Source organism: Amphiura filiformis, chromosome 16 (assembly GCF_039555335.1).
Source record: "Amphiura filiformis chromosome 16, Afil_fr2py, whole genome shotgun sequence".
In the NCBI taxonomy this organism is placed as follows: domain Eukaryota; kingdom Metazoa; phylum Echinodermata; class Ophiuroidea; order Amphilepidida; family Amphiuridae; genus Amphiura; species Amphiura filiformis.
In genome coordinates, this window is record NC_092643.1 from 15,988,020 (window position 1) to 16,015,153 (window position 27,134).

The window sequence follows — 27,134 nt, forward strand, 5'->3', positions numbered from 1 at the left end:
ATTGATGAAGTAGTTATCTACTGCTGATGATAATGGGTATTGATGAAGTAGGTACTAGCTATCTACTTCTGTTATGGGCATTGATGAAGTAGTTATCTACTGCTGATGATAATGGGTATTGATGAAGTAGGTCTAGCTATCTACTTCTGATATAGACATTGATGAAGTAGTTATCTACTGCTGATGATAATGGGTATTGATGAAGTAGGTACTAGCTATCTACTTCTGTTATGAGCATTGATGAAGTAGTTATCTACTGCTGATGATAATGGGTATTGATGAAGTAGGTACTAGCTATCTACCCAGCAAACACAAAACGTTTTCGACATCATTCGCTAAAGGTTATAAAAGGTTGTCAGAAAACGTTTAAATGTCGGGTTACATAAAGGGTACATTAATGTTATAAAACGTTTTCATAACATTAAATAACATTTGTTGGTAATTTACTGTACAGCAAACACAAATGTTTTACAGAAAATATTTAAATGTCGGGTTATATAAAGGGTATAAAAACGTTTTAATAACATTCCAAAAACATTTTTGAAAACTTGGTACAAATCATTCTAAACAGAATGTTATTTTGGGGTTGAAAAATATTTTACAAAAAATGTTTGCCCAAAATATTTACAATAACGTTTTTAAAATGTTTTCACGACCTTTATATAACCCGACATTTAAATGTTATTAAAACGTTTTGTAAAAAACATTTTAAGAACATTTCTGTGTTTGCTAGGTGCAAATATTTTAACATAATGTTATTTAAGTGTTGACAAAATATTTGGCCAAAAATGTTTGCAAAAATAGTTTACAATGATATTTCGAAAACATTTTAAAAATATTGTTGTAGTGTGTTTTCATACAAAACGTTTTAAAACGATTTCATGACCTTTATATAACCCGACATTTTAATGTTATTAAAACGTTTTTACCTAAACCAAAACCCCAAATATAACTTATTTAAAACGTTTTAAAAACGATTTTGTGTTTGCTGGGTACTTCTGTTATGGGCATTGATGAAGTAGTTATCTACTGCTGATGATGTGGGTATTGATGAAGTAGGTCTAGCTATCATCAATGCCTAGACCTACTTCATCTTCATCAATACCCATATCATCAGCAGTAGATAACTACCGTAAAATGGGGTAACTTCGGTCAGCGGGGTAACTTTGGTCGGTCAATTTTTTTTTTAATGATCATATTTTCGTACAGCAATATTGTTTTTAGTCCGTTTGGTGTCAATTTGTTAAGAAATATATTTGGAAGAAATAATAGTAGCTCATGTCAAATTTCCTCGAAATTTACGAAAAAATTAGGATTTTTTTACATCTTTTTCAGACAAAAATCAAAATCGATATTTGTGAGCAAGGATGTGTGCTTGATTAATTTGGCAAGGGGTCAAATGTCACAAAAAAAAAACTTGCCCATATACAGCGAAGATCAATTTTTTGATTTTTTTTCTTCATGGAATGTAATACTCTGTCCAAAGTTGCCCTAAATGCGGGTAGCTTTGGTCAAGCTATTAACCCCTAGGGCACCCTTAAAAATTATTAAAAAATTTTTCAACTTCAAGGTGTAGAAGGAACCCTAATGTCATTAAAAAAAGAGATAATTAGAAATATAATTGGCTTTGTTTGGAAGTAGTGTTTTGAAAAGTGCCCAAAGTTACCCCATTTTACGGTACTTCGTCATTGCCCATAACAGAAGTAGCTATAATTATAGGCCTATATATTGTACAGACTAGCCTAATCACTTTTAAAACTTTGGGCACTTTTCAGAGTTTTTCAACCACCGCTTCCAAACAAAACCTATTATATTTCTAATTAACTTTTTTTTAAATGATATTAGGGTCCCATTCAACACCTTGAAGTTAAACAAGATTTTTTAATAATTTTGTAAGGGTGCCCTAGGGGTTAAAAATAGCCTGACCAAAGTTACCTCACATTTGGGGCAACTTTGGTCAGAGTACATTCCATGAAGGAAAAAAAATCAAAAAAATTGATCTTCGCTGTATATGGGCAAGTTTTTTGTTGTTGTGACATTTGACCCCTTTCAAAATCAATCAAGCACACATCCTTGCTCACAAATATCGATTTTTATTTTTTTTTCTGAAAAAATGTCAAAAATGCTAATTTTCACGATTTTTCGTAAATTTCGAGGAAATTGGACATGAGTGACTATTATTTCTTCCAAATATACTTCTTAACAAATTGAAACCAAATATGACTAAAAAAGTTACCCCGCGCCGCTGACCGAAGTTACCCAATTTTACGGTACTTCATTAATGCCCAATTGCCCATGTCAGTAGTAGCTAGCTACTTCCATATAGGCCCATGCATGGGCGTAAATCGGGTGGGGGACACGTCCCCCTCACTTTTTAAAGTGGGGGGGGGGGCACAATATCAAATGCCCCCCCCACCCATTTTTGTCCCCACCCCTAAAAAAAAAAAGGGAAAAGAGAGAAGAGAAAGGGAGAAAAGGAGAAAAAGGGAGAAAAAGAGAGAACATGGAGAAGAGAAAAAGTTAAATTGCACATAATTGAGTAAGCCCATCACTGCCCATGCCTAAAAACCACACAGTCGGCCCTTCGTATTAGGTCTGACAGTTATTTTAGGCATTGCTTGAAGGCGGGTCCACGGCCCAAAAGCCAAAATTACTGCGGGCCCGCCGATATGCAGGGCTTGTCAGTTGTCACATTTTACAACACTAAAAAGTCAGTATTAAGACGGACTCAAACATGTTCAACATCAATCCATGTAGGCCTATGCTTTAGTATACTCCATGGATTGCGAAAATCAAATCTCAAGTAAACTTGTGCAAATTGAGTTCGGGCCCTTTTTTGTTTTGAAAATATTGTAAAAATGATGCACCAAATGACTTCAATTGGACCTTCATATTGCAAAATTTTCCAACATATGAGGGGGAATATCCCCCTAAGACACCCCCTATTGTATATATAAACAAGTGCCCCCCCTGTGTATAAATAAACAAGTGGTCGCTTGCGCTTCTGTTTTGGACACCCGTACACTTTGTTACAGTATTATAATAGTTAATAATAGTTTACGAATGGCTTCAACTTGTTCTAACTAAAATTTTACACAATAATAGTGTCAAAATCGTACACCAACTGGCTTCAATTGGGCCTTTATTTGCAATATTTTCCCACTTCTAGGGGGGAACAACCCACCTCAGACATCCCCGGCCGTATACATTTTTTTGTGTTTGCTTTGGCACTTTGTTTTTAAAAGCAATAATTCATACAATAAAAAATAAATAATTGATAGTGACGGTGATATACGAATGGCTTCATTTAGGCCGTCATTTTCACAAATTTTCGGCTTTTTCAAACTAAAATTGTACACAATAATAGTGCCAAAATGGTCCACCAAATGGCTTCAATTAGATCTTCATTTTGCAAAAGTTTCTCACTTCTGAGGGGGGCACATCAGACACCCCCCTACGTCGCGCAAGCGTGACGTCCGGCGCTGTCGCGCCGAAGTATCAATGCCAATAATTCAGTATCATTGTGTCCCCCCCCCCACTTTCAAACTGAAACGAATTTACGCCCCTGGGCCCATGCCATATCTAGCTACTTCTTGGATCATGGATTGGTAAACCTCCTAAATACTCCTGGGGAGTTTAAACTGGAGGTTCAATGCCCATCTCAGAAGCCCTCAGAAGTAGATAGGTATAGCTACTAGCTACTTCATCACCCACCCACAGATATATAGGCCTACTAGTATGTGTTCCACATGATGCAGTCATGTCTACAGTAGAATTCATCTCGACCTTTGCAGGACTTAACCCCATTAAAAGCTATTAAACCAAGATAACACTCATTGAAACAGCTCTTGAACTGATTAAATCGGATCTTCTCTGGTTGTGCACAAGTGACTGTTTTCATGTGCGATATCGCAATAAAGCTGGTATTCATAGCTTCAGTTGGGTAACCGATTACAAAGGAAACGAAAGGAAACAATGTTATGTGTGGCTTTGTTCACGAAATCAGACAATGTCGTGCTTTTTGTAAACCAGCATTCTTGAAAATGAGCAACATAATGATTTTTGACTTAACACGGTTTAGAAATAATTTCTTCATATTTTTGGTGTTATCTGTCGTTTACATGTCCTTCCTAAAACACAAAAGTACGACCCTCTCCAAACACCTAAATTAGCTAAAAATTTAGGACATGTTACAAAACTTTATTTTCTAGAACCTATTTAGAATAATTTAAATGTAGCTTTTACCGGTTTTGTTGTGGCATCCTTCAGAAGTGAGCGGTCCGATACCAATATTTTCGGTCAAATCTCCATTCAAATAACACGGGGAGTTGGCTAGCTATGCCTTGCCCTCACTCATCATTACAAAAGTGCCCGCAAAAGTGCGACCATTTCTGAACATCTAACCTAGCTGTAATTTTAGGTCATGTTAGAGAAATATATTTGCTAGAAGTTTTGGAGAATAAATAAAATATTGGCTGGTTATTTTCACACAGTGATGTTAACTAGGCAAGTGTCCATTCTCCCAACATACATCATTTGTAGGGGTCACGCGTCAATGGTGAGAGCACTGTGTATTGTGTATAGGAAAACGGACAGTAACTGCAGTATGAATATCTGTGACCCACTCCACCCAGCCTTGAAAACCAGTTTTTACACTGCTCTCGGCCCTGCCTGCGCTGGAAAAATAATGGCATAGCGCCATCTGGCGACTACCGTAAACAAAACGTCTGTGCCGCCATTTTGGTTTCGGCAATTTTTTATTTGGAAGAGGAATCTCAATCTTCCGTCATCATGAAGTTAATAAGGTGATCTAATCGTTACAAGTTGTGTAACAAATTAAGGGATCAATATTCTATATAACGGTTGTATTATTTTCACTTTTATTCCAAAGGAAAATGTATAATATTGATAATAAATTCCATTGTCCCCATTCGTACATGTGTGCAGTATTCGTAAGCTTATCGAATATAAATGTTGTTGTTCCGTGTGTAAAGGCAGCGCATTTTGCAGCGGAAAACGGACCATATTTGGCATATCGTCCCCTGTTCCTTTTCTTCACGGAATAAATTGTATACCTAAACAAGCGAAAGGCAGGCATGATGCTGAATCTGAATAAGACTTTAGTGAAAACATGACAAATGGGAACAATTGAATTGAATATGAAATTGAAAACTAAAGGCTTTAGTTTTCATATTCAATTCAATTGTTCCCATTTGTCATGTACTCATGTTTTCACTAAAGTCTTATTCAGATTCCCTTTTACAAATTAAGCGTACTGCTAGCCGTCCAGCGCGTATTATTTGCACAAGGTCCAAAAAAAAATGCACACGCTTGACGTCGCGCGTGTATACACGATGGTTAAGCTGACAAATGAAATCTGAATTTAGACTTTAGTTTGTTGTTGTTTGTTTAGTTTGCTTTACTTTTAAAATAATCACCGGAAATCCTGAAGCAAGGAACTCGAAAACAGCATGACTATATCATGCGCATCAGTTTTACCTGATGTTGCACGGCTTGGCTTGTAAAGAATAATTTGCCAAAACAACAAACGAACTTGGATTATAAATAGTCAACAACAATTAACATTACGGGTAATTGAATCCTGTGTCACTGATGTATGTCATCTGTGATTGCTCAACTTATTCTATGCATTAGCTTTTGTCCAAAGAAATATTTAAAAAGATGATTTTTGAGTAATTTTTGTGAGCAGCGAAAAGTCTACTCCACGACTATACTAAAATGCAGAAAACCTTTGACGAGCGCGACTACCGTGATGTTGCAAATTCGGCGCTAACAACGCGTACGGCGCACAGTTCATTCATAAATTTCCACTCGGCAACAACAGATCGCCTCAGCAGCCAATCAGAGACAAGTGCGTGCAACGCAGTAAATACGCGATGTATCCTTACAATACGCGCTCGTCAAAGGTTTTCTGCATTTTAGTATATAGTATGCATGTAAATATAGGTATCCCAGGCAAACCTTGGTTAACACATTTGCTAGTCGGCCAAATTCGCCGAAAATGTCAATGCATATTAACTGGCGAAGAAGGAAACCTACATAAATATGTTTTCTATACTTCACTTGACCCAAATATATGATTTTTTATGGTGATAAGACAATCGCACATGGAATTTTAGAGGATTTTGATAGCAGTTCCATTAAAAAAGCTGCTATCATAATGAGACTAAGAATAAGATCTAGAAACACCCCGAAATGCCGTTTTGGGGAATTTTGCTAGCTGAATCTTTTTGATGAAAGTCAATCTTTGACAAGATGTAACTTTGCTACGGAAAGTGCTATGAAAAAAAGGTTTTCAGTTTTGGCTTTGTTTACTCAAGGGCTTTAATTTGATATATAAAATGATGCAGTTTGATGGCAAATTTGAATTCACCTAGTAAATATGGTGATGAATGCATGGTAAATCGCAGCGACACATACACGTAGCTCCTTGGAACTCATAGTCGGAGCCGTGAGTACAAATTATTGGAACTAGCATCGAATGCGTTCTATGGTATTCGTGTGCAAAAATTTATTCGAAGCTTTCTCTGATTAAATCAAGACTATGTTTCTTGTTTTTCCCATTAAAAAAAATCAGATGGTGAATGATATCATAATGGATGACTATTTTATATGCATGCAATCAATTAAAAAATAACCGACCACCCTAGGTGGTTAAATGGAAAAAATGCGGTTCAGATTTCCCCCCCATTTGCCCCGATTAATGTTGGCAGTTTTTTTTTTTTTGAGACATCCAACATTGATGGTTGGGGCAGAGGTTAAACGGTTCAGAGTCGAGACTTCACAGTCACACCAAGGAGAGCAAAATTTTAGTATGTCAAGTATCAGGCCTGGAAATAAGTCGGTCTGAACCAGGAGCCAAACATTTGGAAAAGCGGCTCCTGGTCCTGTAATTTTCTAGTGAACCAGGAGCCATTTTTAAAGAGCCAGGAGTCATTTTTCTTAAAGTATCAAAATGCTTATTTTTGTTATTTCTACAGCTTTCGATGCTCACCTGAGACTTTTAGATCCATGTTATTTGTTATTTAACTTATTATATTATTAATTATTGTCACAAGTTAACAAATAACAAGTTATACAATGAATGTTATTATATCTGAACAGACCAGTTGAGTCTTATTTTATTATTTTTTAATTTTTTAAATTATTTTTTATATTTTATTTTATTTTATTTTATTTTAGTTTAGTTTAGTTTAGTTTAGTTTAGTTTATTTTTAATTTATATTTAATTTTATTTTATTTAATTTTATTTAATTTTATTTAATTTTATTAATTTATTTTATTTTATTTTATTTTATTTTATTTTATTTTATTTTATTCAATTCATTTTTTTTAAATTCATTTTTTTATTTTATTCAATTTGGCCTTTTATTTCGTGATTTTAGGAAAATTTTAAATATCTAGAAACAATGTCGCCAAAATTCAAGATGGCCGCCTTCATGTTTAGCGATCGTGGTGATCACCTAACCTGAAAACAAGGCAAAATACTGCCAAAATTATGAGCCCTGAAGGCAAATATCAAGGAAAATTGGTGAAATATTAGGTAAAAGATAAGATTTGGCACTGCATTTTGTTGAAAATACATTGGAAATGGCCAATATTTTGAGCGGAAATGAACTTGCATGACGAAGTTTTACTGGGCCATTTCCTGAGCACTGATACCGGGCGCAAAATACAGATTTTCTCTGGCGCCTGGGCGTGTAATTTTGGTTGGATCCAGGCGTTAAAACTCAGTAACCGTAGGGTAAAAATCGCTCGGCGCCTGCTTGTTTCCAGGCTTGTCAAGTATAATGGAAATAAGTTTAGAACAACTGGGGCTACTTTTTACTTATTTCTATAATTTACAAACCTTTGTTGTTTACACACAGGTCTTTTGTGTGGGGGCCACCTTAATTACGAACCGCATAATTCTAGTTACATTTGAGTGTTTCAACTACTTTTGAGCGAAATTTGTACATTTCTGTGACAACTGGTGATGACTTAATTTAAGTGTTTTCTGTTTCTTGTATAATTTTACAGCTTTTTAATGAAATTGAGCCATGAGACGGTGACCATTGAACTAAAGAATGGGACACAGGTGCATGGTACTATCACAGGTGAGTGTTTAGCATTGTTACTTGAACACACAATGTATGATTAATTGGATAGGTGTGAAGCCTATCCCAAAGCCATTCATTAGTGCAATATCTGGGTAAAAACCTGAGATAAGTAAACATGTAATGTATCAGTACTTTGGGCTGTGCAATCCCCTGTTAGGCCCTTCACAATTAATTCTTAGTTTCCTGTTTCAAGTTTGAAAATAAAGGACGAGGTGACTTTTAATTATTAATTCTTAATTATCTATTAATTATTAATTATCTATTACTTTCTTTATTTTGAAAATGTAGTCGTGACTATTATCAACAGTCCTTTTGGTCATTTCGACTAAGACTACGGATTTAATTATTTTACCTTTATAATTGATTTTTTACATTAATACTAGTAGGGGACCCTACAATGTTCTTGTTTTATATTCATAATCAAAGTTGAGATGATCAAAAACAGATATTAGCAAATAAAAGTAATTAAAAAGTCAATTAAAAGATGAAAATGCCTAAATAAAAATAAAATAATTAAATATTTTTCCATTCTTGATTTTGGACGCGCGAGGGAAACAGGAAACTAAGGATCAATTGTAATTGGCCTTAGGTAGTGCCAAAATATTGCAAAAAAGTTGGATGCGTAATATATAAATTGCTGAAAAACATTCTGTTTAAGGGCTTCACACCTTTTATGAAATAAATCACAGATACTTTAAAGGGGTCAATGGGGAGCATGACTAACTTAAGTGGTTGCGCTCAATTATTGAGACAATTAAAGCTGACACACAAGAGGAATGGCATGGGCTCTATAAAGGAGATCCCAAGGCTTGATTTAAGGGGTGTAATTTTCAAATGCCCCAAACCTTTGTTACATTATTGGCCTTTACTCAATAACCGCAAGGCTTCAAACATCCAGCCCTCGAATTAACCCACGGCACCGACGGCATATTGCCATGGGTGCCCACCCCCATTGCCGCAATGCCCTCAAAATATGTCCTTTACCGACGGCAGTCACTTGCCGTGCCCCTAAATGAAGTTGCCGTGGGTGCCCTAGCCGGCCCGCCCTATCCCTTCATTATAAAATCATTAACAAGTACTGGTTAAATCCCGCAAAATTGTGGAAAATTAAATCGAAAATCTTGAACACGATCGCTATTTTGAGCATCGTAACCCAGCTATCAATCACAGTATACACAATAGTTTGTTGTGAATTAATATTCATTACCCGTACGTAAGCTTACATATTCAGCCAATCACATCGGCTTTTATACATTATCTGGTTGCTAGAAATCTGACATTCTGATTTCATTTTCTCGATTGGTCAGAGAAATACCTCCAACGTACTATCGACCAATCAGACACGCTGTTAGTAACTAAGACTCCTCGACCTCGTGTTGTGAACAAAATCTGAGCGCTGGGCAAATCAATTGTTCTCTCGATTATCAAACATTGACTTCCCATTGCAAACCGATGGCGATACTCTTCCGGTCTCGTCTTATCTTGTACATGTGAGCCCATCTCTAGATATGTTTTGCACGAAATAGTTTTTATCCCGGCGAATTTTATCAATATTATTACCAAAGTTACAGCTGTTTCATCGCTGTTTCGAGTCAGTTTTTTAAAGCAATCAGGTTAGTTTTAGTGTAAAGTTGAGAGTCGAATTTTACTTTGGTGTCGAATTCAGCTGACGGTAATGCATATATTCGCTTCAGAAAAATTGCCTTGGTGCCCTTCTCAAATTTTCAACAGTTGCCTTGATGCCCTTTTGAAATATTACAAATTGCCGTGCTGCCTTGCCTTTTCAGTGAAAATCCACGGCAATTATCAACTTGCCCTAAAAAAGTTGCCGTGCCCCTTCAGATCCTTAATTCGAGGGCTGCAAACATCTCAGATTGAAACCCCAGAATTTGTGGGTTCATATTCATACAGTGTACAACTGAAACATGTACACATGTCTCAAAAGTGAAAATACAGGTGATGATTTTTTTGTAGGAAAATAACTTTCTACAGTCCAATTTGTTCTGATTGATGATGTTCAATGTTTGTTTTTTTCCTATCAAAGGTGTTGATGTCAGTATGAACACACATTTAAAGTCGGTCAAGATGACCATCAAGAACAGAGAGCCAGTTCAGCTGGATGCATTAAGTATCCGTGGCAACAACATCCGTTACTTCATCCTCCCAGATAGTTTACCTTTAGACACATTACTCATGGATGACACACCAAAGGCCAGGGCAAAGAAGAAGGAAGCAGGTTAGTAGAAAATGGGTGCAAAAAGAATCTTTATGTTCCAGCTTTTAAACTCATCAGAGGGAGTCTCCGGCAATCATAACATTATGCCTAATATGTTAGAAAAATAATTATCAAGCACGAATCTAATGTTTTTATTTAAAGCAAACTTATATTGACCATAAAAAGGAATAAAAACATTTGGCTCTCAACACACGATATTCAAAATTCCCACGCCGGAATTGTCTAGTGCAATGACGTAATGGTTATTTGTGCTCAATGTCGTCAGCCTTCATTGTATTACTGGGACGTCATTACACTCGACAATTTCGGCGCCCGGGAATTTGGAATATCGCGTGTTGAGAGACCGATGTGTTTATTTATTTTTATGGCCACTGTGAGTTTGTTTTAAATAAAACATGTGTCATGTGATTCGTGCTTGATAATTATTTTTCTTACATATAAGGCATAATGTAATGTTATTGCCGGAGACTTCCTATAATTTGTCAATGAAATACAAATGGTCCCAGTAAATCCTGATAAATGTCAAAGGTGTGACTGAAAATTTGGGGTACATCTTGATTCATGTGTTGAAATCATAGGTTAAAATGTTGTTAGACCAGCAACTGGGGGATACGTTAGATTTAGACACCAGGAATGCAATAGAAATTATCTTAAAATTGAATTGGTAGTGCTGCACAATGAATGCATTTTACGCAAAGCAGCTAGCCAACTGATTCACTTCAAGTCTGGATTGGAATGGAATTATTTTATTGTCTGGTTATTTCAAATCCTTTTTTTTTTTTGGGGGGGAACACAAGTGTATATTTCATGTAAGTCTACACAAAATGAGCCTATTGCCAAGACTTCATTGAGGGATTAGATGGCTTTATAAGCACTGGTCAGAATTTTGGAGTGAATCAGAGAATTAATTCTCGCAAATATTCTCGTAAACAGATTTGCGTGAATCAAAGTTGATTCCAGCAAACGTTTGTAGTTTATACAGAAGTTGATTTGCGAGAATCATATGATTCCAGCAAAATTTATTCTGCAAGAATCAAGATTGATTCTCGCACTGTGAATCGAAATTCTGACCCTGCCATGATTTGATAGCAGGCTAACTATTGAGTAGGCTTGCATGAGTTTTAATACAAAACTTCTTGTAAATAGTCTCAGGCTGCTTTTATCCATTTCAGTTTGGGTCCATATCTAAATATAGCATAAATTAAACGGCCATTTTATGAGGAAAAGCCTCTTACAACATAACTGAATTTTGTCAAGAGCATTGGACACTTCTTTCTTTTCCAGCATTTGAACATTTTCTGTTTGCATATGAATGAATTTGTTCTTAATTTTCACATTTCAGCTGTTGGTAGAGGAAGAGGAGGCGGCGGCGGCGGAGGCGGCGGCCGTGGTGGACGAGGCAGAGGTGGACGAGGAAGAGGTCGAGGGCGTGGTCCAAGAAGATAAAATATTCTGTATTTGTTGGACTCTTTTATTTCATGTTTTTGTACACTTTATTATGCCATTGTTTGTCGCCGGGCTGTACAAAAAGAGCCATCAGCTCTGCTCAAGGATAACCTCTTCTTTAAAGAGCCAAGGACTTAAAAAAAGAAGAGAGGATGGTGATTATGGCCTTGTACTCCTTGAAACACTCAAGTAAAAGGAGCGTAGCATTTCAGGTGTACGTACAAGTAGCAGATGATGCAATCATCGTTATTTTCAAAATAAAAATGTGAATTTTATGTTTGTAGTACCGTATAATACATTCCTGAAACTAATAAATCAAAACAAGTATGTGGTATGTAATAGAGACACAAAGTGGTCTTGAATTTTTGGTAGATTCAGTCACAAACATGCCATATTAATTGGAGGTATGGTTTAAGGCTGAAAACGCTACGTCTTATAAGGTCACTCTGTTGGCTGTTGCAACATATCAGATGCTTGTATGAATGATACAAGACGAAAAAAACTGAATAATCGTGGGGGGGGGGGGGCATTTATACAAATCCTATTTGGGAAATGTGGTCATTTTATTATGCCATTGGCTGGCGATAAAACTGATCTAACTAGCCACCACAGGCAGGTTATTTTCAGTACCGTACCAAAATTGGTGTCATGGTTTCCACAACTTGAATGCGCATCAGGAATGTTTTCAGAAATTTGTGCAAATATGAAGTATTGTTAAATCGAGTGCTCCAGAAGCAGAAACCATATTGTGTTCTATAATATCTGCCTTCCCATGGTAGAATGCCACATCTAAAGTAATCAACAAAATGCATTCTTTCATGGGATGGCAGATTTTATCATTTTGTTCCTTTATGTAGTACTAACGAACAGCTTCGTTATAATTTGGGACCATGTTGCGTTGTGCTTCAATGCCACTTTTCTCACAGTGAGCACTTTGGGAGCATTTAAAATGTGCTTTGAGCGACAGATGCACTTATGCTCTTACTTATTCAGCAAGTGTTATCAAGTACCATAAAGGTTTGCTTAATGGCGCACATGGGCTCCTTTGCCTCAGGGTAAATTTTGTGTTTTATAGAGAGCTCCCTCCTGAAAATCCCAACAAGAATTGATATTAAGGGCCTGTGCCCTTATTTGCAGGAGGCCACTTTTAGTTTGTGCCTAAAATTCCAGTTATGTCAAGGAGCCCATGTGTACCATTAGCTGAATCTTTACGGTATTTGATTTCTATTGACCCTTTGCACGTATTCGCTATCTTGCTACCAATTTTCTTTAAAAGCCCATTATGTGTTATATGCGCTTTCCTTGCATGCATTAATGCAACTTGCCAGCATGCTTATGAAAGGTCAGGGATTGAGTTTTAAGGTGTGCGAGTGCAATGGCACTTCATCATCGCAAAACTTTAATCACCTGTTCGTGTGTGATTTATAGCACACCATAATTCCTAAACTTTTTACCGAGTGCAATTTAATAACACACTTGACAGCCCGCCTAACATTTCCAGAAGTACGATTTGTAGCACGCCTGTTATTTTTAAAACTCAATCCCTGAGAGGTGCTAAGCAACGCAACATGCACTTTGCATCTAGAACTTGGTTTTGAGATGGCCATTAAGCAACGCAACATGCACTTTGCATCTAGAACTTGGTTTTGAGATGGCCATGAAAAGGGTCATCATGGACATAATTTGTGCTGGTGTGTGTTTTCTGTGATTTCCACGACAGATGGTTTTGCGAGGTTAAAATTCCAAATGTTGTCACCGTTACCACAACTGTTGTCAGACACTTCCTGTGTTGTAGAATTTGGACGACGACACATTACGAAGGTGACAATGACAACATTTGGTGTTTTACCGTCGCAGGACCATCCGTCGTGGAAATCACAGAAAACACACACCAGCACAAATTATGTGAGAAATTAACTGCCCATTATAAATATTGTACAAACATGGCACATTTTTGTACATCAAATGTTTTGTATTTGTGTAGAGGTACTACTTTTCATAGTTTGCTGTAAATATTAGGGAAATTAAATCTATAGGTATTAATATTACAATGGAAAGTCAACATTTTGTGTGTTAACATGCAACTGATCTCATTTCGGTATTCTCTCGGAAGTAGGAATGTTCAGCCAAAGTCATAAAAAAGATTGACAATTGAAACAAAGCAGATGGATATACGTTGGTTTGCCTCAAGTTCGGTAGTGACATAGGTGCATATTTTGCTGGTCGCAATACTGAATCATGGACGTAATATTAATTGCGCAGAGTGTACACGCACACGTTTACAAAATCTAGGTTTCAGGTCTGCAGTTTGTTGGAACACTTGCAGTGCAACCGCGAAAAAGCATTGACATCACTACCAAACTTGAGGTCAACCAAAGAATAGTCGGATGGTTGAATTTGTATTTAAAAAGGTGTGTTAGTTAATTTGAGTTGGTGAGAATACTGCACTGTGGAACCCAGATGTGTGCAGAAACATGATACTACACTTGGTACTTCACTTAAATCTAAAATAGGATTTTAGTATTCTAGATTTATATTTGAAAGATAAATTAATAGAAAATGTTGATTACAAATTGGGCACCAAAAACCCCAAATTTTCATGTGTATGTTGTCTTCTCAGACTTGATATATCGATGTCCCAATTTGGAGAAAATCAATTTGAGCAACCTTCAAATTCAGGCATGAGAATTTTCAGTTAACTAAATTCAGTTTTTTTAGTCAAAATTTCCACAACTTTATTTATTTTCAGCCTGTTTTTGGTACTTTTTGCCCAATTTCACACACATTTTCATTATTTGAAAAGTGCGGTCTCATGCCTGCAAATTATGTTGAAACTGTCAGTTGGATGCAAGGAGGTCGGTCTTCAGTGCCTAGTAATAACAAAGCATGTACAAGCTTCTTGCACTCAAGTGCCGTCAGTTTACAGTTATGAACTGAAATTTATTACCAAATGACCAAGTATTCAGTATTCTAAAACTGATTTTAATGTCAGTCACTGATGTATTTTTGTTCATTTTCTTCTATCATGGAAAGGAAATCTAAATGCAAGTTGCAGGCAGTAAATGTAGTTGTTACACTAGTTAAGCTTGTAAATTTTTAATAAAAAAAGATCCAGTTGTGGAAATTGTAGAGAATTGTGTATTGTTGGTTTATTTCAGTGTCAAGTAATTCATTGTATCCCAGAAAAAGAAATACCGTATTCATTCCAATAAGCACCCAGGGCGATTAACAAAGTCATTTTGGGTGGGTGCTTATTTTTTACATGGTTTACCTAATTTTTTCCTAACAGGTGTTTATTAGAGACGAATCTATGTACGTTATAAAAGGGTCCTGAGACGTTGTACTGTTCTAGTAGCTTTTCTGATGCAGAAAATGTATTGCAAGTTTACACAGAACTTCTAATCCCCCCTAGCTATTTCACTGTATTGACGTCTATCCGTCACTTCAACATTAATGGTACCCTTTACTAGCAAATTGAAAATACCCTGGGTGGGTGCTTATTGGGGCATGGGTGTTTATTGGAATGAATACGGTACCTCAATTATTACTGTATTGTCTCTAATAAATGCTCCCCCTAAAATAAATGCCCCCTTCCCACACTTTTCATAGATTAGTGATATACATAATGTCTAGTCATACATTAATCAGCATATATAATGTCCCTGGGAGGGCACTCATATATGAAACTTGTAAGCATCCATGTGAAAGAAAACATGGATTTAGGGTGGTTTTGAAAAGCAAAACAAGGATCCGCGATTTAAGGGTCTCAAAACACTCATTTTACTAAAAGAAGGGGTGTTTTTTTAAGGATGGTCCTCGCTTAGGGTAGTTTTTAAAATTACCCAATTAACGGACATTATTGGTGACATATTTATCAAGTTATGCAGTTATGCAGCACAAAAGATTGACTTCTGAGCAATTTCACTAATCAGATTTTTTTTTAAATCGGAGCCGACTTCAACAGCACCAATTTAGCTTACTGATATCATCACTGTCACTGAATGACACTCTTGCTTAGGGGTAAATTTCAAACCCATTCCTTGCTTAGGGTGTTTTTATTTGAGTAAATCCTTGTTTAGGGTTAGTTTGACAAATTTTCGACATCCTAGCTTAGTGTCATTTTTGAAAGTCAATTCATGCGGATGCTTACAACTTTTATACATGAGTGATCCCCCTGGATAATGTCAATCTCCTTTAGAAAAATGCAACGCCCGGGGGCGTTTATTAGAGACAATACGATAGTCCAAAGATAGCCTAAACTTAAAACTGAAGTTTCAATTGGCCACTGAGTGACAAGCGATCAGTTAAACCATTGAGGAAGAGTATGTTTCATCATTGGTAAAAACAATTGCTTGTCGCTCGGTCAGAGTGCAAGTTCAGCTTTACAATCAGCTTTGTGACTTCTTGTAAAGAATGCTATCAAAATGGGCTATATTCCAGTTAAAGTACATACACCCCTTATGGAAAACATGACAAATTCACACAGTGGGAATATATTTCAAATTTGGATAACCCCATTCGAAATTTACTCCTGTGGGAGATTATGGTCATGTCTTCCATAGAGGGTATATGGATTTCAATTGGAATAACTCAATGGCTGTGTATCTTAGAGGAAGAATTATGAAAGGAATTCAAATTTAATCTTACAGGCTGTATCAAAATGATTGGAACCCACCAGCTTCCAGTGATTTATGACAAGCCTGCCCCATCAAAAATGCAACATAGGAGCTACCTTATTTAATAATGAATGTTATGTTTGTAAAATTATATATAAATCCTGGGCATTTCAAAAGGATCCAATGTTGCATATTGAAGAACCAGGCTTGTCAATAAACACCAAAAACTGATGGGTACTAATCATTTTGATACAGCTTATATTACTAGTCTGCTTATATTACTAACTGCTGGGAATAGAGGCTATCCGTGTTCTATAAGCTGCATATCCTATCATCGACTTCTATACCTTGTTTAGGACTTTCAAAAGAACTACCTGCATGTGCAACCATGACTGTTTCAAAATATCCCGCCATGATCATGCAGGTAACTCCAAGGTCATGCATTGAATTGGTTTGAATGAGGAATACTACGGGAACCAGCACCCTTAGTCAGAAGTCACACTTGAGTAACGTGGATAACCTCTATTTGAGTGTTGAAAACAAAAATGAGTTGGATTTTCTTGGTTTGCCATGCACCCGTATATGTCCTTCATGAATGGCCCATTGTGCAGCATTTACAAAGGACATTCAGACATACTATTGACTTGAACAGGTGCGTGTGAAACAAAGAACGCCAACGCAGCAACCAGGATGTCTTGAAACTACCAACTTGCGACTTCACGCTCATTTTGTGGTAGCAGGTCACATTTATTGTGCTGATTGTATTTCAATTCAAATGAACTGTGACACAAAGAAAACATTTTGTCATTCTGAAAGTCATTATTGTAAGGTGTTAATCAAATCCAACAAAAATGCAATATGGAAGGTTCAAAAATCACAAACGGTAAATTATACATAAAATCCTTTCTTTGATAAGTACACTATGAGTTTGATGATAAAACAAATTTGTAAGCAAGAGCTCTTACATAAATAATTTGTTCATAGCAATAGTGATGAAATTCTTCAAGGAAAGTGAGTCATTTGTCACTATATAAATACCGTTTTTGAGATATATGGCCAAAAGATTTTATAATCATAGGCCAAAAGAAACAATATTGTTTGATGGTTCTCATTTTTTTGCCCAAGCAATAGCACGTCTCCAGAATTGTCCTCTCCAGATTCTTTTTTCACAAACCATCAATTCTTTACCACATATTATAAAAGGTGCCAGTTCTCCCGTCAGTTCTTTATCAGTATTCGAAATAAGCAAAAATCTTAAAGGCTATTCGGGCCCTTGGGTGTGAAATCTGTGGCCCTTATCAATTTTTACCCCGGGATTTTCACTCAAAGTGTTAAATTTTAATGTTACATTGGTCCACATTTTGTGACAATTTGTAAGACTTCAGATTTGCATATCAACAACCAGTTGTAGTAACTTCAAATTTCGAAACGTTTGAGGACTTGAGTTGTAGCAGGTGCCATAGGGTGTGTCTTCAGTGTTAATTGTTTTCATTATAAATGTTGCAAAATATTAATATTGACAATAATAACAACCTGTTTGACCTCTCCATATATTCTTACATTGCTCACCTGTGTTTTTATATCATATTTTGTGGTGAAATATGATTACAAATGTGTAATTTGCAATCATTTTTGGAGCAACAATTTATTCGTACCGACGGCTAAGTATGTATTTGAATGCACATTAAACACATATAAACACATACACAGCACCTGTTGGAACTCCCGGTCGGAGCCGGGAGTTTCAGTTATTGGAAATGATCAACAAATAGGTAATGCCAGATTTATGGCCTGAGGGCCTGCCTTATTTCAAAAACTGTTTATTATGCTTTTCCTTCAAAACATGTTGTCCCTTGGTCTATGTCTCCTTGCAAGTTCAGGATGAAATTGTGAATTATATCTGCCATCTGGCGCTTCAGTTATTGTTCTCTTTGATTCACCATGATCCGTGTCTTTCTTCCCTGATAATAACCTCTCAGTCTTTGCTTTCTCTGTAGCTTCTCTTCTCAGCCTCTCTGCTCGTAACTGTTCTATACTAGGTCCATTTGAAGCTGCCACTTTTACTTCATGTCTGTCCTTACTTTTGTGACATGATTTCTCTTTATGACTATGTTTCTTATGTTTATGGTCCTTTTTATGTTTGGATTTTTTGTGCTCTTTGTGATGCTTTGGTTTGGTGGGTTCAACATACTGTAACTTGCTACTAGTACTAGTTCTGTGAGTTGTTGGTTTAGTGAATGATCGAGACGATGTTTTCTGATGTTTTTTGTCGGGGTCGTCTTTATGTCTCTTGATGTTCAAGTATTTGTTCATTGAATGCATGGGATCCAATCGACTCTTCCTTTTCAGATCTTTTGTCCTGTAAAGAATGAAGCAAAAAATAAAAATATATTAATGATGGGCTTCTATTTAAGATATCTGTGAAAATTACTTGATTCTGACAAGTTTGTAAAATGTCATGTCACTGATTGTAGTAAACACAACCATAATACACATTCAGCATATTATGGAAGTCCCAGGGTCCGTTTTGAGCCCCACCGGTATATATTATGATTGAAGTTAGGCCTATGCACTTCTATGATTTTTCAATTTTAACAAAAATAGTCATTATGAGACGTTAAGGCCAAATTCATCTTCCTTGTGACCAATTTAGTTATATTTGTATGCTCTGCTTGCAATTTCTTCAGAAAGAATCCTGGGAGCAGATTGGCTGTTCCCCCCTTCAAAACACAGCTCTGCCCCAGAAATAAAACCAGAGTCCAGAGAACAATTTTTGCACACAATGGACCATGATTGGTGGCTATGTTCTCCATTGAGCCAAGAACTTTGCTCAATCCAGTGTAAGTAACATTTACAATTGCAATTTATTGTGCATATGATTATATGGTGACTTGGTGGGTGGAATGGGATTACCTGATTTTGTTTAATTCAAAAGGAAAGTTATATGAGAATTTGCTTTGTGGCAACAGGGAGTTACTTTCTTTCCTCACATCTCAACATTCTCCACCCACCCTTCAGAATTAATAATGAATGGTCCCTTATGTGTGCAAACTTGGAAAATAGCACCAGGGCAAGTAAAATATCAAGTTGGGCAAAAATGGATTTCTATGTGGCGGACGGTGGGCAAGTGAACATTTTACAATTCTGTGAGGCCTGGTTGTACAATAGCAATGTTTTAATGTAAATGAAACATCACTAGTATAGTGACAGCACCAGGAATGTTTCTGGGGGTAAGAACATTTTAGGGGTGGTGGAAAAAAATTTAAAAACTTGACTAAACTTGGGCATTTTGCTCTGATGAAAGTGCATTTTTTTCTGATAATGACTGCCCCTCTGCTACTGAACATCACATATCATATCTTACTTGTCATCTTCCTCCTCTGGGTCTGTTTTCTTGTTGGTTGTCAAGTACCATGGTTTAGCTGTCTGTGATTCCACTGCACTCTGTCCTAGGTAAGTCAATAATCCAATGCTCTTCTCATATTTCTCTTGCTCTGCTTTCTTTTCCTCTTCATGTTCTTTGTTTACGCCACCTGTAGATTTCTGAGAAAGAATGATAAGATAATGTATTGTATCTGCTGTGCCTAAATAATTGATTTTGATTTGAATTATGTGGGGTGTCAGACCCTCGATAACCCAAGAAAGCCTCTTGTGAAGCTTATATTTGAACACTGGGACGGATTGAGACAGTAACAGGATAACACCCCACTTGCCTTGAAACTGACTGTGAGCAACATGTACAAGTACGGCATGGCTCAATGTCCCCTCCAAAGGACGGTTCATTTACCAACTCTAAATGCACCATTGGAGAGCATAAGTCTGAGTTTAATTTAGCCCTTATGAATTTCATTGCTAGTTGGGGATACAATACATGTAGTAAATAAAAACAATCTGTTTTCTTCTTGATTTGACAAATTGCCTATTTTAATTAGTTAACTTACCCCTTCTTCAGCTTCCCTGAAGAAATTGACATTTTGTATCAAATCATCTTCAACAGAGACTAATGCCTTAGAATCATCTTGTGTATTAGACTCCTCCCCAGTCAGCATGGAATCATTGCCATGACCTGATTGTACCTGTCTCCCCTTGGCACGAGCTCTCAATAGATTGGTCCTGGCTTCTTGTTCCTGCACAAGGAAAAAAAAAATTCTGAAGTAAAAGCATTGGTTTTTGTTCATTGAGTGTATTTCTCACACTAAATCATTTGTACAATTTTGATCAAATTTTAATTTTGTTATTCTTTGCTCAAAGTTCTGAAATAATATTAGTAATAAACTATCAGGAAATGTTTCTGTCCATTTGAATCCACAATAATAAGGTAAAGTGAAGGAAATCCCACTGGCTATTTAGGCCAGGCCTTCTCAACTGGCGGCGCGCGCGCCACTTGTGGCGCTTGGAGTTAGTCGAAGTGGCGCATGAAGTGACGCACGGTAAATTTACTAGTTTTTTCCTCATCAAAAAAAAAAAAAAAAGGGGTGAAAATACCATATCTGAGCCTTAAAATCTCAGAGCTTCCGGGCGCTGCCCCTGGACCCCCGCAGCTGGGCTTTCACACTGGAATCCTACAGTGGCCATAAGGCTGGGCCTCCTGGATTCATGGACCCCATCCGCTATATCGTTCGATCGCGCACAGCACCCCCTCACAAAATGCTCCCTAAACATGTTGGCACTTCATTATCACTCAAATTTCCCAGTTGGCACTTCAAATAAACTAGTTGAGAAGGCCTGATTTAGGCCATTTTAACATCAAGTTCTATGGGGGACTTAATGTCTGAATACAACATTACGTCAAAATTGCTCTGTTGACGTGACAAACACAACTAATATGGCCGATTCCATTTAGGTGAAAGTTGGGACATGTAAACATTACAGATACCGGTATGCCAAAAAATTAACCAATTTCATATTATAAGATTAAGATTGTACATTATAGCTTCAACTATCTGCTGCTTGCATGGGACTTTCTTCAGTTATGTTTCATTAATATTTAAATATTCTCTCTTTGGAGGCAGTGCAATAATTAGATGATGTGGAGTGCAATTTTTAAGAATGAAGAATTTTGACAAAAGCAGGAAAGTTAAAATAACAATACTATAGGAATGTTTAGAAATAACAACCTTTATACAATTTGCAATTTAATTTGATTATTTTATGGACAATAATGTTCATAAATGGTGTAAAAATCACACATTTTGCCTGCTTCTCGTGCAAATGTCCTGGTTATGGAGCAGGTCAGCGGAAAGACTTAACATATTGTCTGGTATGGGAGGGGGCTCCTGGGAAAGGGAGAAGGGTAAGGGACCGTTCACAAACACTTGTAAGGGGGGGGGGGCCTGATGCAAAAAGGGGGCCCTGAAAATTTTTCACCCTCCTAAGGGGGGCCCCTGAAAAAAATGACCACGATTTTTCCTGGGAAAATGGAGTTTATATGCTTTTCTATGGGGTTGACCGATAATTTTCATGTCGAAAAAGGGGGGCCCTGAAATTTTCGAGGTCTGTAAAGGGGGGCCCCGAAAAATGTTCGCTATAAAATTTTTTGCATCAGGCCCCCCCTTACAAGTGTTTGTGAACGGTCCCTAAGCACTGTTCCTATGTAATGAATACTCACAGCCAATTCAACTTTCTTGAGTCGTTTCTTTTCTTCCTCTGCAGCATTTGCTTCATCTCTCCTTACTCTCTCTATGTTAGCATTGGTCCTCACATGCCAACTGCAATGTTAAAAGAAAATCCATAACATGTATAAAGGCTGATCATGTCTGTTTACTGGCAAGGTTACACAGAGTAAGTTCAGTAACAATGCTACTGGAGCATTGTTAGTTGTTTGTACATTGCAGATTGCCATTTTTATTTGCATACTCACTACTCACGGTACTTGACTTTAGCAGCCATGTTTAATAATTTCATAACATCACATACTGTCTACCCCAGGTAATAAATTACAGTGAAACAATCGGTCTATAAATGCTCCACCAGCAGCTGAGGTCACAAAAATAACTCTGCGCGTGGGAAGTGATTGGTATTGGTATCTCAATGAATAAACCATATTTTGAGGTTTGCACATGAATACATGTATGTGTTGAAAGAGTGTGACAACCTTAACTCTGCGTATTGAACCGTTTGTTTGCGTCTTGAAAACAAAACAGACCAAAATAAAATTTCCATGAGTTAAAAACGTTAAACAGGGTCAGGCCCTTCAGACTTAATTTATACTGTTAACCGCCCGCGTCCAAAATTGCAAAATATTTAATTATTTTATTTTTATTTTGGATTTTCTCCTTTAAAATAATTGAATATGAATTGAATCATATCAACAATAATGATGAATAAAAAAACCCAGCATAACTGCACCTTATACTATGTGTAAAAGTATAAAGCTATTATATAATAATAAAATGCCGACTCCCATCAAAATGGGTTGATAATAATATTGGTTGTGATAACTAATACTATTTAAAATAAAGACAATAATAGATAATTAATTATTAATAGTTAAAAGTCACCTCGTCCTATTGTTAAAATCTTGAACAGTAAACCCTGAATCAATTGTGAAGAGCCTTATAAGCATGCCCAGATTGTGATTTCAGCAGCGGAGCATGTGTGGAATAGACACGTTACGTATAAACGTAAGGTACACAGGTGGTGTTCGTAAAGGTACAGGACTACAGGTGGAGTGTTAATCCTGTTATACTTTGCCTGAAGTGCTTGTTCTTTATCTCGAAACCATAATATCACGGCGGAACAAAATCGCTATACCGTGCTGTTGATTCGCCCTACTATCATGGCAATTAATGTACTCTAGCATCGAATGCGTAACTATTGTGTTGTATGCAAATTCGAAGCTATAGAGTTCTCGAGTAAATCATGACATACATGGGGGCACGGTGGCGCAGCGGTACGGGCTCTACCTCGCAATCGGAGGGTTGCGAGTTCGAGCCCCGGCGGTGCCATCGTGTTGTGCACTTGGGCAAGGCACTTTACCTCACTTGCCTCTCTCTACCCAGGGGTGAAATGGGGAGCTGTTAGGGATATTGTCCATTGAGCGCCCTCCAAAGGTATGAGCATGCCTTGGGCATTGTATGGCCGCTGACATATTCTAACAACGGCGGAATAAATGTAAAGCGCTTTGATACATGTACATGTGAAAGGCGCTATATAAATGTCAACATTTATTTATTTACATAATGACACACTGTCAGTAGCGAGATCAACACAATTTCACCATCTGAACGCCGTATCTGAAAGCGTGTGAAAAGTACGGAGAAGTACTTACCATTAAAAGTATTTTCCGAGAGTCAAATTAAATACTATAAAAAATCTTGGTAAGAGGAATATTTGTATCTTCCTAGTGACACACTTTTTTCTAGTCGGGATTATGCACTTTCAGTTTCTCACGCGTTTGAACGGGAATTGGATTGCGTACTTTTTCGATGTCTAGTGAGCAAATTTCTTCAATATTTTGAGAAAATGATGTCAAATTTTCTATTCTATATTGTTTGGTAATAATGTCTTTTGCCAATAGTATGTTTAAAGTTGTAATTTTGAATTTCGAATTCTGAACCCTTCGCAAGGGTGCCGATTTCGGCAGAACTTTGATGATAATTTTGCCTTTTTTTTCTTTTTAATTCATTTGATCCTTATTCTTGTTTTTATCGATTCTTAAATTAGCAAGCACAATAAGGTTGGTACCACTTTAATTATATACATTGATAAAATTTTAAAGATTTTTTTTCAAGTTTCTAACCGGCGCAAATCGTTAAGTGTGTATTTCCCATTGACATCCAAAATGGGAAATACGAGTCTGATGGACATAGTCCTAGGAACGGCGTCCATGAGACTCAGCGAGTCTACTTTTTTCCGCATAAAAATCAAGTTAACTTAAAGTTAAAGTCACCAAAAAAATGTCAGTCTGTCACAGACACTGTCCTGCCAAAGCAAAAAGCTAATTACAATCGTGACATGCATGCATATCATGATATGATATCAGATATATGCTAGTGCAGCATGTGCAGGGGGGGCATGGAGTCAATTGACTTTTTAACTTCAGCTCGAGTCTTGAGTCTCAATTGACTTTTTAAGCTTACCTCTTTTTCGGTAAAATATTCATCTTAGATTAGTGTATGCAATTCAAGAATTGTTCATATACTCCTAAAAAGCTGGATGCCCCTGTCGTTTTCTTTGTATCAAGTTAAACTGTGGTGTTTCTGTCGCGTCGTTTGTACGTTTTCCTGAGTATGTTATTGCCTTGCAAGCTCAGGTTACAAATTACTTCCGGGTTCCCATTGATTGATTTAACCTATGACCTATCTTTGAGTTATTCTAATATTTACAAGAGGGGTGGACATTTTATTTTTAGTCATGTAAATCAAGAAAGGGCTGCTCTATGAGGGCGAGATGGCCGAGTGGTTAAGGCGTTGCGCTGCCGGCCGGGAGATACGATCGACGAGGGTTCGAGCCTTGGGCTTGCCAATAGGTGAAAATTCTCTTCCCTCCCAAAAAGTTCCTATATGGTCAGGAATCCTTCAATTCAGTTCAGTATTTAATTTCAGAATTTAATTGAAGAATTTCTTCTCACCCCCATACACTGCTTATCACGTGCAGATATAGGTAGTGTATGTGCTTCGTCCGTGATTCGGAAGTCACGTAAAGCCGTTGGTCCGGTGTACAGGAAGAGTCAAACCCTGTGCACGTTAAGTGTCAGAGCTATTCGAAAAGAGAAGGGGGACCATCCCCGGTTCTGATATCTGCAATCAATCCTAGGTTCCAGGATCGTGCATAGGTAAAAAAAAAATGTGCACGTTAAGCCCGTGCGACAATACTCAATTTGAGGTATGCACGTATATAGGAAGAAGAAGAATAGTAGTAAAAAATAGGTTTATGTTTTGTATATTTTAATATATTTGTAATACACATGCTTATAAAATGCTTTTTAATATTGCTAATATAGTAATATTTTATTCAATTTTTGAAAACTTTTCAAACACCACCATAGAGAATGGACGTGTCTGTGTAAATATAAACACGGTTGCACAGGTCAGTGACTTTCGGTTTAGATATTGATTGATTTCGTCTGCTGAATTGCACACAAACAATCGAGTGTTTATTCTCGTGTGACAGCTGCTGCCAGATTTGAAATGCTTGATTGCTGTACATTTGCTTGAGGGTTAATAGTGGATGCCACACATGCAAAAGAAAGATGACTTTGACCATCAGTGAAAATTGGATTCGGGAGAGGGTGCAGCTTCGTGAAAATGCTGGTAAGTCCGAAGTCGGAAATCAAAAATGATCATGACGTGATTCACTTGTTCAGTATATTGTTAAGCTTAAAAAAACTTGAGTAAAGCTCACATGAGTCTTGAGTTTGGTACTGTCCAACACTCCAGAATGGAGACAAACGGTCAGGATGTGTGATCTGTGCTGTGGTTTTTGAAAATCTTGCTTGTTTTAGTCTTGGTTACTTAGATACAAGCGGCTAGGGGACGCAGGGGTAACCTTGGTCCTTGTCAATCAAATACTTCATCTATTGTGTTCAATACTTAATCCGATAAGTGATCGATGTATATCGATAAAAGTAGGCTAGGATCAAGATCATGGAATTAAGCTACGGTAGGCGCACTTTAATACTTTTACGCGAGGTGATTCAGCCAGGTACCTGGATTCAGCACTCAACAACAAGTTGTCATGACTTAAATTTATTCTTTATGATTACGATTAAAAAATTAAAAAATAAAAATAAAAATATAAACAAAATAATGATAATATTATAAGAATATAAGGTATATCAGATTTTTATTTATTAAAGAAATTAAAACTTTTTTTATCATTATCATAGGCCTAAATATGAATTCGTAACGTTATACATTATAAATATCCGCACGAACAGCATGACTATAGCTTGTCATAAAATGTAGGCCTAATTTGTTCATACAAATACCAATTCAATTTAGCAGAAAAATATTATATTAAAATGCGCTTTGTGTTTTTTTTATTTGGTTAAAACTAAGCACTTTAATAATTCTCAAATTGTTAATACAAATAGGAATGGGTCTTTTGAGTATAGGCCTAATACATGTTTAAATGTTTAAATGTCGGGTTATATAATTATAAATGGTATATAAAGGGAATAAAACTTTTTCATAACATTCAAAAACATTTTTTAATAACTTACTGCAAATATTCTCAAACATATCATTATTTAACTGGTGACAAAATATTTGGCAAAAAATGTTAGCAGAAAATATTTTTCAATAACATCATTTTAAAACATTAAAAAATATTTTTGTAGTGTACGTGTTTCAATACAAAACGTTTTAAAATGTTTTCATGACCTTTATTTAACCCGTTTATATTAAAAGATTACTTGGTAGCTTTATATTATAAATGGTCAATGATTTAACATAAAAGTTATTATTAGGCCATAGGCCTATTATCATTATTTATAACATTGTGATGATTTTTCATTATTATTATAAAATTTTATTTCATTTCAAATTGTAATATTTTATAATTATTTAACTTTTATTCCATGCAGATTTATGCGCACACGCATGCACGTTAAACTTGGTCAATTTCGCACAGTGGTCCTCTGGGGATAATTGCCTATCGATTGGATTGATCACTGGATATAAACGTATTGGTGATGTCATAAGCTTAAATTTGGTGGACAATAGAATAACCATTGATTGACAAGGTTACCCCTGCGTCCCCTAGCCGCTTGTA

The 27,134-nt window shown here is 36.5% G+C and overlaps 3 protein-coding genes across 6 annotated transcripts in view; 2 read left to right on the forward strand and 1 right to left on the reverse strand.

Annotated features, from left to right (window-relative positions):
- The first annotated feature begins 4,685 nt into the window (after window positions 1–4,685).
- Window positions 4,686–14,936, forward strand: LOC140135630 (small nuclear ribonucleoprotein Sm D1-like). Its single transcript, XM_072157200.1, has 4 exons — window positions 4,686–4,805; window positions 8,041–8,117; window positions 10,165–10,356; window positions 11,699–14,936. Exons 1-4 carry the CDS (start codon window positions 4,792–4,794, stop codon window positions 11,800–11,802), a joined length of 387 nt encoding a protein of 128 aa, XP_072013301.1. The 5' UTR covers window positions 4,686–4,791; the 3' UTR covers window positions 11,803–14,936.
- A 3,292-nt stretch (window positions 14,937–18,228) lies between these two features.
- On the reverse strand, window positions 18,229–24,669 carry LOC140135631 (leukocyte receptor cluster member 1 homolog). The gene is made up of 5 exons (XM_072157201.1): window positions 24,500–24,669; window positions 22,027–22,126; window positions 20,360–20,545; window positions 19,783–19,961; window positions 18,229–18,777 (listed from the first exon to the last, which is right to left on the reverse strand). The coding sequence occupies exons 1-5, from the start codon at window positions 24,520–24,522 to the stop codon at window positions 18,255–18,257; spliced, it is 1,011 nt and encodes a 336-aa protein (XP_072013302.1). The 5' UTR covers window positions 24,523–24,669; the 3' UTR covers window positions 18,229–18,254.
- A 788-nt stretch (window positions 24,670–25,457) lies between these two features.
- Window positions 25,458–27,134, forward strand: part of LOC140135632 (centrosomal protein of 72 kDa-like) — a 40,873-nt gene continuing 39,196 nt past the window's right edge. For 2 of the 4 annotated variants that reach the window (XM_072157202.1, XM_072157203.1), the window contains exon 1: window positions 25,458–25,672. In XM_072157202.1, the coding sequence (XP_072013303.1) occupies window positions 25,612–25,672 (61 nt within the window). In that variant the 5' untranslated portion in view covers window positions 25,458–25,611. The remainder of the gene's footprint in view (window positions 25,673–27,134) is intronic. The other 2 variants (XM_072157205.1, XM_072157204.1) reach the window with 1 other exon arrangement.

Bases quoted from the DNA above. Each gene is read 5' to 3' on its own strand.
- LOC140135630 (XM_072157200.1), top strand. The intron at 8,118-10,164 runs GTGAGTGTTTAG...TTCCTATCAAAG, and splicing joins GGTGCATGGTACTATCACAG to GTGTTGATGTCAGTATGAAC. The intron at 10,357-11,698 runs GTTAGTAGAAAA...TTCACATTTCAG, and splicing joins GGCAAAGAAGAAGGAAGCAG to CTGTTGGTAGAGGAAGAGGA.
- LOC140135631 (XM_072157201.1), bottom strand. From the start codon at position 24,522: ATGAATATTTTACCGAAAAAGAG. The intron at 20,546-22,026 runs GTGAGTATTCAT...TTCCTTGTGCAG, and splicing joins TCAAGAAAGTTGAATTGGCT to GAACAAGAAGCCAGGACCAA. The intron at 18,778-19,782 runs GTAAGATATGAT...CATTCTTTACAG, and splicing joins CCAGAGGAGGAAGATGACAA to GACAAAAGATCTGAAAAGGA.